The sequence below is a fragment of the Buteo buteo genome, chromosome 7 (assembly GCF_964188355.1).
Source record: "Buteo buteo chromosome 7, bButBut1.hap1.1, whole genome shotgun sequence".
Lineage (NCBI taxonomy): Eukaryota > Metazoa > Chordata > Aves > Accipitriformes > Accipitridae > Buteo > Buteo buteo.
Genome location: NC_134177.1, coordinates 2106686 through 2119722, shown reverse-complemented (window position 1 = coordinate 2119722; position 13037 = coordinate 2106686). Strand labels below are relative to the sequence as shown.

The following is a 13037-nucleotide window of genomic DNA, read 5'->3' as shown; positions in this document are numbered from 1 at the left end:
ACCTCACCAGAAAAATTTAACTCAGTAATGTGCAAAATGATCCAAGTTATACTGAACATGGCACCTTATAAAAAGTAAAATCTACAGTGCTGGAAATTGTACAAAGGACTGTTCCTGAGAACTACAACACAGTCTGCACACCAGCACTGACAATTTAACTTGTGTCACCTACAAGTTTTTTATTTCATATAAAAAAAATTAAAACACTTTTCAACAGAAATGAAATGTCACAGTATACTTGAGAAGGAGCTATTTTTGCACTGAGATTATTTTGACTAATTTTTCCACCTAAAAAAATGCATGTCAAATTTAATTATATTTTCCTCAGGGCAGGCAGGTGGTAGACCCATTTTGAAATTGCAGAAGCTCAGATTTCTAGAGAAAGGTAAATAATAAGTGATCTAACTGCTTATGACTTATCACTGCTTCTGTCTATTTATACAAAGATAGAAGATAAGATGTTCCTAAAAAGAAAGTGGAAATAGATTTTCTGGTCATATTGAACACAGAAGAAAGCCAAATATTAGGGGAAAACGAGCATTTTACGTCCACTGCTGCTTCAAAAATACAACAGTGTGACCAAAACATCACACTACATAAGCACATAAGAAGCATGTACCAAAACGGTGCATGGATTCTGAACAGAGTATCTGTGACAAAGTAACATGTAAATCATTGCAATTATCAGCACTTGTAGTAGAATATCCAGGTGGTTGTACAAATGAACTTTCAGACAGTTTTCTTCGCATGGCACAAGACCACACTAAAGACCAAACTTTCTTCCTGTAAGTGCTACTCTACTAGCAAGAAAGGAAAGCTTAATCAACTGCAATAAATCATTGGTGCAGGTTTTATCGCAGGATCTGCGGCGCTCATGCTCTTTTTGAGCCAGTCACCTTGGCTATCTTCTTTTAAGCGATACCATCCGCTTGAGCAATTTCTAGTACAGTAAGAGCCTCTCAGCTCAATCTCTAAGGTTACTTCAGCATAAGTGAAGACAGAAAGTGAATGTTAAGAAACAAAACACACAGAATATTCTAAAGAATATAATTTCCAAATTTTGGACTGTGGCATTGTAATAGTCAAACCTGGCAGTTATACATGTACACAGATTATTTGGATAAAACATTAATCTCTTAATGGAGGAGAAACATACTTGTCTTTTCAAAAGAAATGAATGCATTTTTAGCATCTTTTCCAAACAAGTTTCAAGTAAAACATGAGGAGTCACAGGCAACCTGATGCTCTTGGGACAAGCAACGTGATTTAGTTAACCAGTGCAACTAGTTAATTCCTTAAGTTTTGTCTTTTCTAGTGACGTTATCTTATTTGGGATTTTGCCTTTTTTTTACCCAGGCACTTGTCTCAGACATATAATACATATTATATATATGTAATATACATATAATTCTGAGATTGTTTACTTTTCCTGCAAAAAATCAACACAACAGATACCATTTATGTACTACCAGCATTTTATTTCACATCTCCTAAAATATCTCTCCCAGTGATTTTACATACAAGCCAAACAAAAAGGTAAAAATTTCACTGTCCAACAGTGTGTTCAAGATTGTCTTGAAAAAGGAAATCTAAATAGAATTGATTCACTTCTTTCCATTTACTCAGGTTCAGAATGAGATACTGTGGCTAATGACTGACAGCTAAACACTTCGAAGGCAACCATCTCCCCAAATCTTGCCTGTCAGAGTTTACTCTGAACAGATGACTAAGTACCAAGAGGTAACTACAATCAATAAGCCTAGCAAAAAATGTCATGGGCAAGTTTTTGAGATAATGGAACACTTAGCAGCTCCCCAAGGGGGGGGGAGACAAAAGTGGATGCTGTGAATACTCCATAGAAGAATCTTGTCAGAGCAAAATCTAACTGATTTTGCATTCATTTAAAGTTAGTTTTTTTAATAAATACCACGGAAAGACAGACATACTAAGTCTATTTCTTATAAGGACACTGTCTGGAAAACAATGTAGAGTTATCTGTTCATTTCTACCATTCAAACACATCACTGCTGGAGCTTTCCTAACAGTATTGTTATACAGTGACAAAAATAAAGACTGATCTCAGAAACACGGGTTGGTAACTCATTGGATGGTATCTGCAGTCTCCTGCTTTGCAGTCTCACATTTGATATTACCACTGGTATTGAAGGATCAGTGAAATTCCTTCATCGTGACTAGCACTGAGACCTACTGCTTTAAATCTGACATTACATACTGTGCATAAGGCAGCATGGTAATTGCTGTGCCAATTTGATGACTCAAAACTGTGCCCGGAACAGCACAACCTCTGTATGTTTTCAAGGTCTTAAAATGTCTCTAAGCCAGCACTATGAATGCAATACTGCTTTAAAAAGAAAAGACATTCAAGAGATATTAATATAAATAATCTTTTTGTAATGAGATATTGTCTCAACAGAGCTCACCAGATATTATAATTTCAAGTGCTATCACTACTCTTACAGTTTTCAAGAGGACTCTCTAGATTCTTGAGACATGCTATCAAGGGCAAATCACTAGACAGTCTCAAGTTTAATGAATCTATGAGAGAAGAGACTGGCTTAGCCTGACCTAGTTTTCAGTTCTGTTTGCTGAAAGCCAAAAAACCTTCCTGGCCTTCCACTCAAATTGAGAGCATTTCTTTTAAAATTAATCTCAGAGCCTTCTCCCTGATGTTTTACATAAGATTGACAAGTAATAGCATAATTGTGTTACCAGCATCTTCGTTGTTTTCCTCCCTTCCTTCATTTCCCCCCCACACACACTCAGCTGACTCATGTTCCCAGCAGGGTAACAGACTCCTCAGAATGACATACTGTCTTTCTGACTGCACAACATTCACATTTTATTAGGGCCTGAGTTGGGCTGTTGAGTGCTTTCAAAGTAACAGCCACAACTTTGGTGCTCTTAAAAAATTTTTTTTGCATTTCATTTTACTTGGAAGTTTGCTTCAAACGTCAAAATTCTCTTACCTAATGTTTCCTTTTGTAGTTCACGGCACCTACTTTGTAGCTCATTCCCTTGCTGAAGTGAAGTTTGAAGCTGTTGAGTTTTCAGCTCAACTGTGTCAGCCACCAACGTCAGATGTTTTACCTTTTCTTGGAGGCATTCATTCTCTCTCTGGGATTTTGCTAATCTTTGATTCAATTTGGGTATTTCTGAGGAGGAAAAAAAAATCATATAGACTGTTTTCAAATATACCTTCTTCACTAAAATCATTACACCTGATTTACAACCTCGGAACTTCAGCATTCTGTAAGCCCAATTTAGGTATGGGTCAGTGTAAGCCACATACATTAGCAACACTTCTGCTGAGAATGTAGAGAGCCAAAAGAAGCACTTTGTGCAATATCTTTTTACACAGATAACTTGTACTTAGCCAAACACGTATTATTGACAAATAATACAAATTTTTTTCTAAGCAATAATATGTATTTCCTCTATGATCCAAAAATTAAATTAAAATACATGTATATATTCCAAATGAAATAACGATCGATGACAGAAATATCTGAATCCAAGCCTTTTATCTTAAGAAGATACACAAACCATTGTTGACACACAAAAACAATTGCAGACTCATTTTGAAATTAATCTGAGAAGATATCAAGGGGGTTAGCCTCTGCTAAAGCTCAGTTTGAAACTTTTGGTTCAGAAGATATTTGGGCATGTGTATTACATTTTATTTTCTCACTCCTTAGACGACTACTGCTGTTAAAGTAATCACAAAGTGCATCTTCATTATATAAAAGACAGGCTTTGTCACTCTCTCTCTCATCAGCTCTTCAATGCGGAAGAGCAGCAGTCCCAAGGAAGTTTCCCAGGTAGTTTTTACTGCAAGGTAAATAAGTAAATCATGGGTGAGGTATAGTGGGTCTCCTACATTTTCATAATTTTCTTCTGAGTTCCGTTATCCTTGATGAGTGCATTTGAACATTTCCAAAAGTAGTTGCAATTCTTTTCTACACCTTCTCCAACTACAGCCCTATATGTTCAGTTGTCCAAAGAAGTTATGTCACTTTTATTTACATTAATAATGACAACGTTCAAGTTAGATGAGCCTAATTCTATTGTCAAGTCAGCTATTACATATGTTTCATATGCTGCCCACATGCAAATTTTATATTCTGTGGTACACATATTTTCATTATCTACAATCTTTCCCAGCTACTCCACACTTAAATCAATTTACTGTTAGACTTAATAATGTAAATACCAAAAGATTTTAAGTTCTTATACTTCTTTCTACTTGCCATTAATTAACCAAGCCTAAATAATGTATATATACGATGGCTTTTAAGCTGTTTTCAAACTAACCAAGCAAACTTGTCTAGGCATAAAGAGTAGCACCTTGTGTAGCATTTTTCTTCTCAAAATCTGAATGGAAAACAAGTCCTGAAAATCTTGTTGCAAAAACAGTAAGTTAAAATAAACACACCCCCCCTATATATTAACATGTTACCCCTATGTTAATAATGAACAGCTCATAAAACAGAACATAAAAGCTTTTGAATGGCACTCTCATGCCAAAAAAAATAATTATGTGTGACTAAACGGTTTTGATTTAGAAAGCTAGATTTAAGGATGTATGTAATATTCACAGTGTGGCACTATTCTCAGTGGGATCTATTGAATACAGTCAGGGATATACTGCACGTATAATTGTATGTATAATTATTAAAAGAATGTGAAAGGCTGCACTTCTGCTTCCATACAGATATTCTATATATTTGCAGTATTACCACAAATAAAACAAGGGATACTCCAGAAAAGAAGCCTTAAAATATTACGAATCTCTGAACCTCACGATGTCTGCAGAAATTCATGCTCATATTCCCTTTATTAGCTAGAAGTAGGCAGAGAATGAGCACAGGAAGAGAGGAATCTTTAGGGACATACAATACTCAGTCTAATTAGGAGATGAAGTCATGATTCAAAATGCTTGATATTGACACTGACATTTAAATTAATTGTTCTTACAAAAACTGAATACTAAAGAGTGATTTTTTCCGGTCACGCTCATCTTCAACAGGCAAGAGCCCTCCCTTCTGGGCTCTCTGCTGCTCGGGCTCAGAGCTCTCTGTTCAGACCCAGGCGCTGTCTCAGGGGGACGCGTGCCTACTCGCTCCTGTGGCACAGCTGTCCCACTTATTTCTTCCCAGTCTGAACAAAGCAATCATTGAAAATGTTAAAAATTACTTCTAATTTCACAGGAAGCATAGGCTACTGGGGAGCTGTCATTTAAAATGAAACTACATATTTTCTGAGATAATCTGCACATGCAGGTTTCACTTAAGCTGTCAATTTGCACTGGAGTTCACACGGTTTCACGAGCAGAGTGATTTGGGAGATGCACATCACCCACCATGCCCTTAGATTCCTCCTCACAAGGACAGAAAGCATGATATCAGCTCACGTACTTCTTTGCTACCTAATAACCCTAATAAAACTAACCTCCAGAGCAAACAGCAGCTCATCAACTCATACACACAGAGCACGCTGGAAAACTATAAGAAGAGGAATACATATATGAAAATTACGTCCAAAGGCCATTAAAGCTGCAACAGCTGCCTGTTTGGATGTTCTGGATGTTACAGTGTGTAATTACACTACTGCACACTTTTTCAGCAAAACTAATCTCTTAACTGAGGCAGAGCAAAAATGGTATTCAAGGATAAATCTGAGTTTTCGAGTCTGACCGCCAGCCTGAGGGCTGGGCATGACCTTCACGAACAAGCCATCAGTTGTGACTTGATCCCAGCTTCTCTCTTCCTGAAGGCTGCCCTTGTTTGAGCCGGAAGCAGGCTGTGGGCCAAGTGAATTATTCTCAGCCCATGGGCTGCTCCACGCCCCTTTCAATCTCAAAGACCCCTCAGATAAAGACAGCTGTATTTGGGTATTACTTGTTCTTATTCAGAAACGGAAGGATGGGGTAATTGCTCCATGTTGGGTGCAGGTTTGCTCACATGCAGCGGCTCATGTATTCAAGGCAACCCAGCGGGTATACCAGCAGGTTGGCCAAGGAAAGAGGTGCAGCCTGCCCACGCGATGGGGAGGCGGCACTGCAGGACCCTCAAGCAGCTCCACAAAAGGATATTATACCAGTGCCATATAGCGTCGCGCGTGTCTGCAAGCATGTGCGAAAAACTGGCGATAGGAGACACAAGGCAAATTAAAATATCTCCAGGTCTTTATGTTGCAATCATATCCGTATACTCACTTTAAGTATATTATTTATGTTTCAAATCATGGTAAGTATTTATATTACTTCCATTTCAGTCTGACTTGGCTAACTGAACAATTGGTCCAGCACACTAATCCAATAGGAACTGGACCAAGTTCAACTCGGTTCACATAATGCCACAGCAGTAGGTAGGGTCTTCTAATACTTTGGATCTGGACAAGTTAATGTCAGAATTAGAAATTATCTAATTAATTTTACCTTCTAATTCACTGTGCTACACTCAACCACCAAAAAATACTTTACCTTGCCCAAAATCTTTGCAAGATGATTTACCTGTCAAAGCTTCTTTGCTAACAGTTTTTATTTGTAGAAAAATTTCTTCTTTCATGGCGGCCCAGTTCTCCAGGTTACTGGCGATGACTTCTTTAATACTGTCTAGTTCACTTCTAATAAAAGGGAACAGTGAGACAGCCTTGTTCAGAGTTGAGCAATGGTGTTCCAATGTATTTCTGCAAGACAGAAAAGTAATACCAGAAGTACATTTTTTAAATGATAACATACTATTAGTAAACTTGAACTAAAGTAAACTTGACAACTACTTTTCTGTTATATGATAATTTATACTATATTGGGTTACAATAATTTAGTGTATGAAATAGGCTGCATATTGAATATCATTATAGTAAGTTTCTCCCTTCTAAATGTTGATTTAGAACTTATGTGTATAAATGAAGAAAACTGCACAGACAATTGTACAATCACTTTTTATTGAGAAATCAGAGTAATCATGTTTAAATGACTATGTCCAAGCTTATGTTGACTCTTTATAAACAATATACGTAAGAAATACTATATTTCCAATGCATTACAAGCAAGTGGTACACACTTGCTTTTAAGTGTTAATTAATGCTTTTACATTTGTGAAGAACTTATCCTGTTGCTAATAACATCAGCAACCAGCAGTGATATTTTCTGGTTACATTTGCTAACACTACAGCATCTCGCTATATTCTGGAAAATTGAGACACACTGGGATGGTTATAAACACTCTTCTCACTCACAGTATTCTCCCTGCCTGTGCCTGCATCTCCACTGAATCCTCTTGACTCATTGTACACGTTCACAGGAGGCACGTCGGCATTTCTTTTTGGGTTCTTACCTGAGCACTTGTGATTGCTTATAGGCAGCTTCCTTTTCCTCTTGGAAATACCGCAAATCTTCTTTCACTTTTTTAAATTCATCTTGCTTGGTTTTAAGTTCCATCGTTAGGGTTTTTATTCTATAGATGTAAATAAAATAATCAGAAAGTATTATTTGCACTACTACCCCACCTCTAACTGTTGTTTCAGCTTTAAATCAAAAACATGCTGAAAGTCTTTTCAAAGATGATAACCACACATTTCAGACTGAGGTGTCAGATCTCCAAATGGAGAGAGTTTATCTTCTGGCCACTGCATGAGCCACTTGAGCAACTCTTTCAAAATAATAATCATAATGCATTTGTAAAACAATGTGGAAATGTATATGTCCAATATCAGCTCATAGGCAATGCTATATAAATATCTTAAGAATCCAGTGTTCATTCACAGATGCAACACAGAACTCATTCATCCTCCAAAAAACCATGTGCCATTATGAAAATCTCAGTTTAAAGTTCAACTTGGGTATGCAGCTTACGGGCTGCAATACCCAAAAGGTAGGTACCTTGTCCCAGCAGGGTAATGCAAAGTACCACAATGAGTGGCGTAGGTTCTATGCACAACTGCAAGGATGTGCAGGGAAGGGTAATAGAAAGCTCATCTAAGCTGAAGGGGAAATTCTCTTAAGTCAACCAACAGCAAATACTAAATATTTGGTTACTGTTACCATAAATTTTTTTTCTATTCAGATTGTTTACCTATTACTTAATTTCAGATGTTTGCAGAAGATGAACCCCAATTAGTCACTCTTGCTTCCCTTTGCCCTCGGTTTCACACTCATGATCATGGAACCGTACTTCTGCATTGCTGAATTAACTAATGGTACTCAGCAAATGATAATAAAAAAAAATACACAAGTAAAATATATTCCTATCTGTTATTTTTACACCAGCTGGAATTTAGGTCTCCGTTGCTTGACAATGGCATTTTAAAGAGCTAAAGAGAAACTTTTCACAAAAAATGTTTCCACCAGATGTTACTTCTATGTACTCAGGCAATGACATTAGCATCAAAACAATCAAAAATGTCAAGTTAGTAAGATTATTTTCCTACATTTTTCTTAAGGAAGACTTAAGGAGAGGGCAGGAAGTTCTGGACTAGAGCTAGGTTTCCATGTTCCCAGCCTGACCCACAACATGCCAGAGAAAACACACATTTATTTTCTGTACTTCCCCCGCTTCCTTTCAGAAAAAAAACCCACCCAACATATTTTGGGCGCAGAACCCTGTTGACCACAAGACGGGGTGGGAAGGATGTGATTTGGTGGCTCTACCTGACAAATCCTCGCTGGGTGCTGGGCTCCTGCCAGAGTCTCAGCTCTTCTCGGGTTCCCCTCCCTCTCCTAACACCCCTCGGGACGGCTGCAAGCAATCATCTTACAGAGGGGATTGAAGGAGACACTGTCACAACACCCTCTGTAAGTATTTGCCTTGAATAGATTGAAAAGTTTTTTCGGGCTTCCTCCTCCTTGGTCTTCCAGGGTGCTTCATCACAACAGCACACACTAGTTTTTTAAATTACAGTGCGGGTGACAGTGTTCAGCATTTTACTTCAGACCTGACACCAAAAAAGATCCTAAATCTGTGACTGGGAAAGAAAAGCTTACTGTTATCAGGACTCACAAATACATTGTGTAACCTCCCTCCTATTAAAAATGCAAATTAACGTTTGTCACATCTGTGCTTCAACTATGCTTATTCAAATGAGATTATGACACTGCAGAAGTAGAATATCTGTGCTGGGGGAAAAGTGATCAGAAACAGATGATACGTTCTCATGGTTATGTAAAAGAATATTCAACTCAAGATGTATAATAAGGATAAAGTGGGAAAAAAACCCATTCTTTCACCACTGCAGACTAACAGCTTGTTTTACAGCCAGCAGACAGTACTGCTTAAGCAGCCCCTGCCTCAACCACAGAGTAGCATCCCACAGGCGGGGAGAAGGGGCACCGCCGCTCGCAGGGGCTTCTCTCTGTCTCCACACCGCTTCCCACCCAGAAAAAGGGGGAACGAAACCAGACACCTCATCAGATGAGGCTGATCCACCTGGGGCTTCCCTCATTTATGGGATTTCCCACTCTCGCAGTTGGCAGGCAGGCTGCCTGCTCCGCAGCCGGCTCGGCCCATTCCCACCCCAGGTGTAGCAGAGGCCGAGGTCAGGCAGGATTCCTGCTGGCACCTGGAAGCACACGGAGATGCCGCCTGCTCAGGGTGGCCGTTCAGTGCATTTGCTAACATCCAAACAATCTCCTCATTTTAACTGCTTCAAGTTTTGTACATGTATTTTGGAAAAAAAAACCAAACCAAACCAGCCTCATGATAAGACACAGGAGAACTGACCAGTATTTCTTTTTACCACCATCGCCTGCTCACAGGAGAGGAGGAGGAGGGCGGCCACAGGAAGCACAGGGAGTTCTCCATCACTGTACAGCTGTGCCCAGTTGCACGCACTGGTCTCCCGCCCGCTCAGGATACAACCCACCTTCGTGCTGGACTCTAACCCACAGCAAGCACAGCCGCCCAGTTCAAAGGAACAGACAGCTGACCTGCAAGTTCTTCTTTGCCTCTTAAATTCACCTTTTGAACTCCTTCATTATAGCAGAGGTTCTGAACCTGTTTATTTTTCAAGCACAGCTATCATAGTGTAAATAAATACATTTTAAACACTGTTCTTTCAACAACTCGGGACTTATTCCCACAATTGTAATTAAAAGAATGGAATGGTACGGGAATAATAGACAGTTGAATCCAATTCCCTTCCTGTGTTACATGTGCAGAAAGAATACCACACAGCAGCACATCACTACCAGTTTACAGTACAACTTTTTTCTTTTCTGTTAGCTGTAGGTAACCATTCTAATATAGTCTTCTATCCCCAAAAGTACAACTACAATGATATGCAACTGTTAAAAACCAGTCCCTTTGTAAGCTTTCAACACTTACTACTGCAGAGTATATGATCTATTTGCCTACTGGCAACTCATTGTCACAAGTAAATAATATTTGAAATCAACAAATATTTTACAAAACCAAAAGAATGGCAGAAACATTATATCAGCCTTTGCTTCAACTTTAAAAAGCAAAAGAAAATGAGAATGATTTACAGTAAAAAATATTATAAAAAATAAGTCATAATATTCATGTACATTAATTCTGTTATCAGTTAGATCATCTATAACACATTTGCACCAAAAAGCAAATTTAAAAAAATATGAGCCCTGATAAAGGAACTTGGGCCTGTAGAGCTCTGCCAAAACCAAAACTGAACATCTGGTAGTTAAAAAGCCACTTGATAGGGCTCAACTGTGATGACTAAAAAAAAAAACCAACCAACCAAACAAACAAAAAAAACTTTTAAAAAAATTGAAGAAATTTCTGGTATTACCTTGCTAGGAAAATTTACCCATACCTACCTGTAAATTTCTTGCAGGCGGAGGGCAGGAGGGGAGAAAATAAAATCTGTTTGATTGCATTTGGGAGCAGAATCAGATTGGTGTCACTGACTAATGAGGAAATGTCCATCCCCGTAACAGTTACATTCAAATCTATTTTTGCAGATGATATATTCTGTTAACTACACCTTGAGGAAAAAAACCAGTGATTTATCATGGAACAATACCAAATCAAAACTTCGGGATCCATGGAAAACTGGATGCTCATTTTCTACTCTTACTCATTCCAGAATGGGCAGTATTTGAAGATCTTTTGGTTTAAAAAAGAAACTTACAAATAACTTGCAAATTTTCTTCCTCTTTCCATTCCAGAGATCTGATATAATGAGGTTAGCACAGAACTGCAGCCTCAGAGTGCAAAGGGACATTATCAGTATGTTCTGGTCATTCACACACAAAGAAGAGGTGGACAAGGCAAGACAGCTGCACTCTGCCTACTACCATCACCATAAGAAGGAAGAAAAATAAACATGTTATTTTAGTGATATTTAGCACAAAAGAAAAAGTTCAATGGATCACTAAATGCTGGCATTACAAGAGAATCGTGAGAACATACTGATCTCGCCCTCTGTCCTATAGTTCACACGAACTGTGAAAATTATCATCCTATCTTTGCAGCCACCATACTTTCTTAGTGAATACAGGAGAAAGCCTGCCCAGAGTGGGAGCTCAATTATAACATGTTAACTACTAGTGCTGACAACGAAAAGAATAGCATGAGAAAATAAAGAAGTAGTTGCAAGGGATTCTTGCCAACAAATATACTCATTGTCTTAAAAGTAACGACAAGAGCAATTGCCATGTTTGTTCGAATTTAAGACATTGCGTTTCAGAGAAGTTAAGATCAGAAGAAATAACCTTTGCAGATTACACGATACACATAGCCCCCTTACAAGTCCCAGTAGGACCCATTTAAGCCTGAATGAGCAACTGCATCCCTACTTGCCCGGAGTCAGCAGAGACAGTATGCACAGAGGAGGCTGGAACACACTGTCAATGAAAAAAGTTTCACTACAGTGTTTTCAGCTCCATGAAACTCTAGGACCTGCTCAGAGCCAGGAGTTGCTCATTTTCATTTCAGCACGTTGCAATCCTTCCAATAGACAAGTAAGTGTGCATCCCTATGAAGAAGCTGAGTATTCATTCATAAATTTGGCATCATCCACAAACTTCTTCATAATTGGGTTTTCTTTTAATATTCTGTTCAGCACAGACTATTCAAGTTAAGACTATTTAATAGTTTTCATGTGCCACTGCAGAATCATTCACCTCTTGATTGCAGGTTAGCATACGGTCCAATTTGACAGCAAATTAAAATTATCTCTGACAACCAGTCAAGAGGCTCTTTGTGAAGGTCTCTATCAAGTCTCATGTAGGCTGACAGTGTTTTCAAATCTTGCATTAATTTTTATCTATCTTTATTATCTCAGCAGAAATATAAGATGTATTATGAAGACAGCCTGGATAATTTTTGCTTCAGCAAAGGTAAACCTCTGGAACAGGTCTGAAAAACAATGATAGAAAGATGACTGCCTTGTCACAAGCACTTCAAAATTTATCTTTGAAGAAACTCAAGATCTAATTTCCCAGAGCTACCAATCCAGCTCTCAACTTCATCTACAGTAATTAAAGTTCACATAATTTCAGTCATAGCAGTCATACTCAGTACTGTCAGAGCAGTGTAACTCAGGAATAACTTCTTAGAACTCAGTGGAGTTACACTGATTCAGTTAAAATGAGATTACAGTCATGAGTAATTTGATGAATGCATAAAAAAAGAAATGGTGCCAAGGCAAATTTATAGGTGACTTTTTACTTATACTACAAATTTGCACCAGCAAATTCAAATAGAAGTTTCCCAAAGTGTATGTTTGAGTATAATTCCCAAGCAGAATTTTTCCTAGTTTCTAGACTTTGCAGGTACAGTAGAGACCGTATAATTATATGCAATAAGACAATACATTGCGTTTCCCTAACATAATACAAATATATTTTGTGTGTTTATATTTTTTTCAACTGGACAAGTGTCTTGCTGGTGAAGCCAACTCTGTTACATACATTATTACATCCTTGAATGCAAACAGAAACTAAATTTTTCCTCTGAATTCTACAACAGTCACAATCACGTAAACCCATCTTTTCACTACTTATTTCTTACGAAACATGAAATCTCTTTTTCTGTATC

The 13037-nt window shown here is 38.1% G+C and overlaps 1 protein-coding gene across 5 annotated transcripts in view; it reads right to left on the bottom strand.

Moving 5' to 3' along the window:
* LEKR1 (leucine, glutamate and lysine rich 1) overlaps positions 1–13037 on the bottom strand; it is a 63580-nt gene that overhangs the window by 32336 nt on the left and 18207 nt on the right. For all 5 annotated transcript variants that reach the window (XM_075031269.1, XM_075031270.1, XM_075031273.1 and 2 more), the window contains 3 exons: positions 7359–7478; positions 6533–6708; positions 2988–3173 (listed from right to left, as the gene is read on the bottom strand). In XM_075031269.1, coding sequence (XP_074887370.1) covers positions 2988–3173; positions 6533–6708; positions 7359–7478 — 482 coding nt within the window. The remainder of the gene's footprint in view (positions 1–2987; positions 3174–6532; positions 6709–7358; positions 7479–13037) is intronic.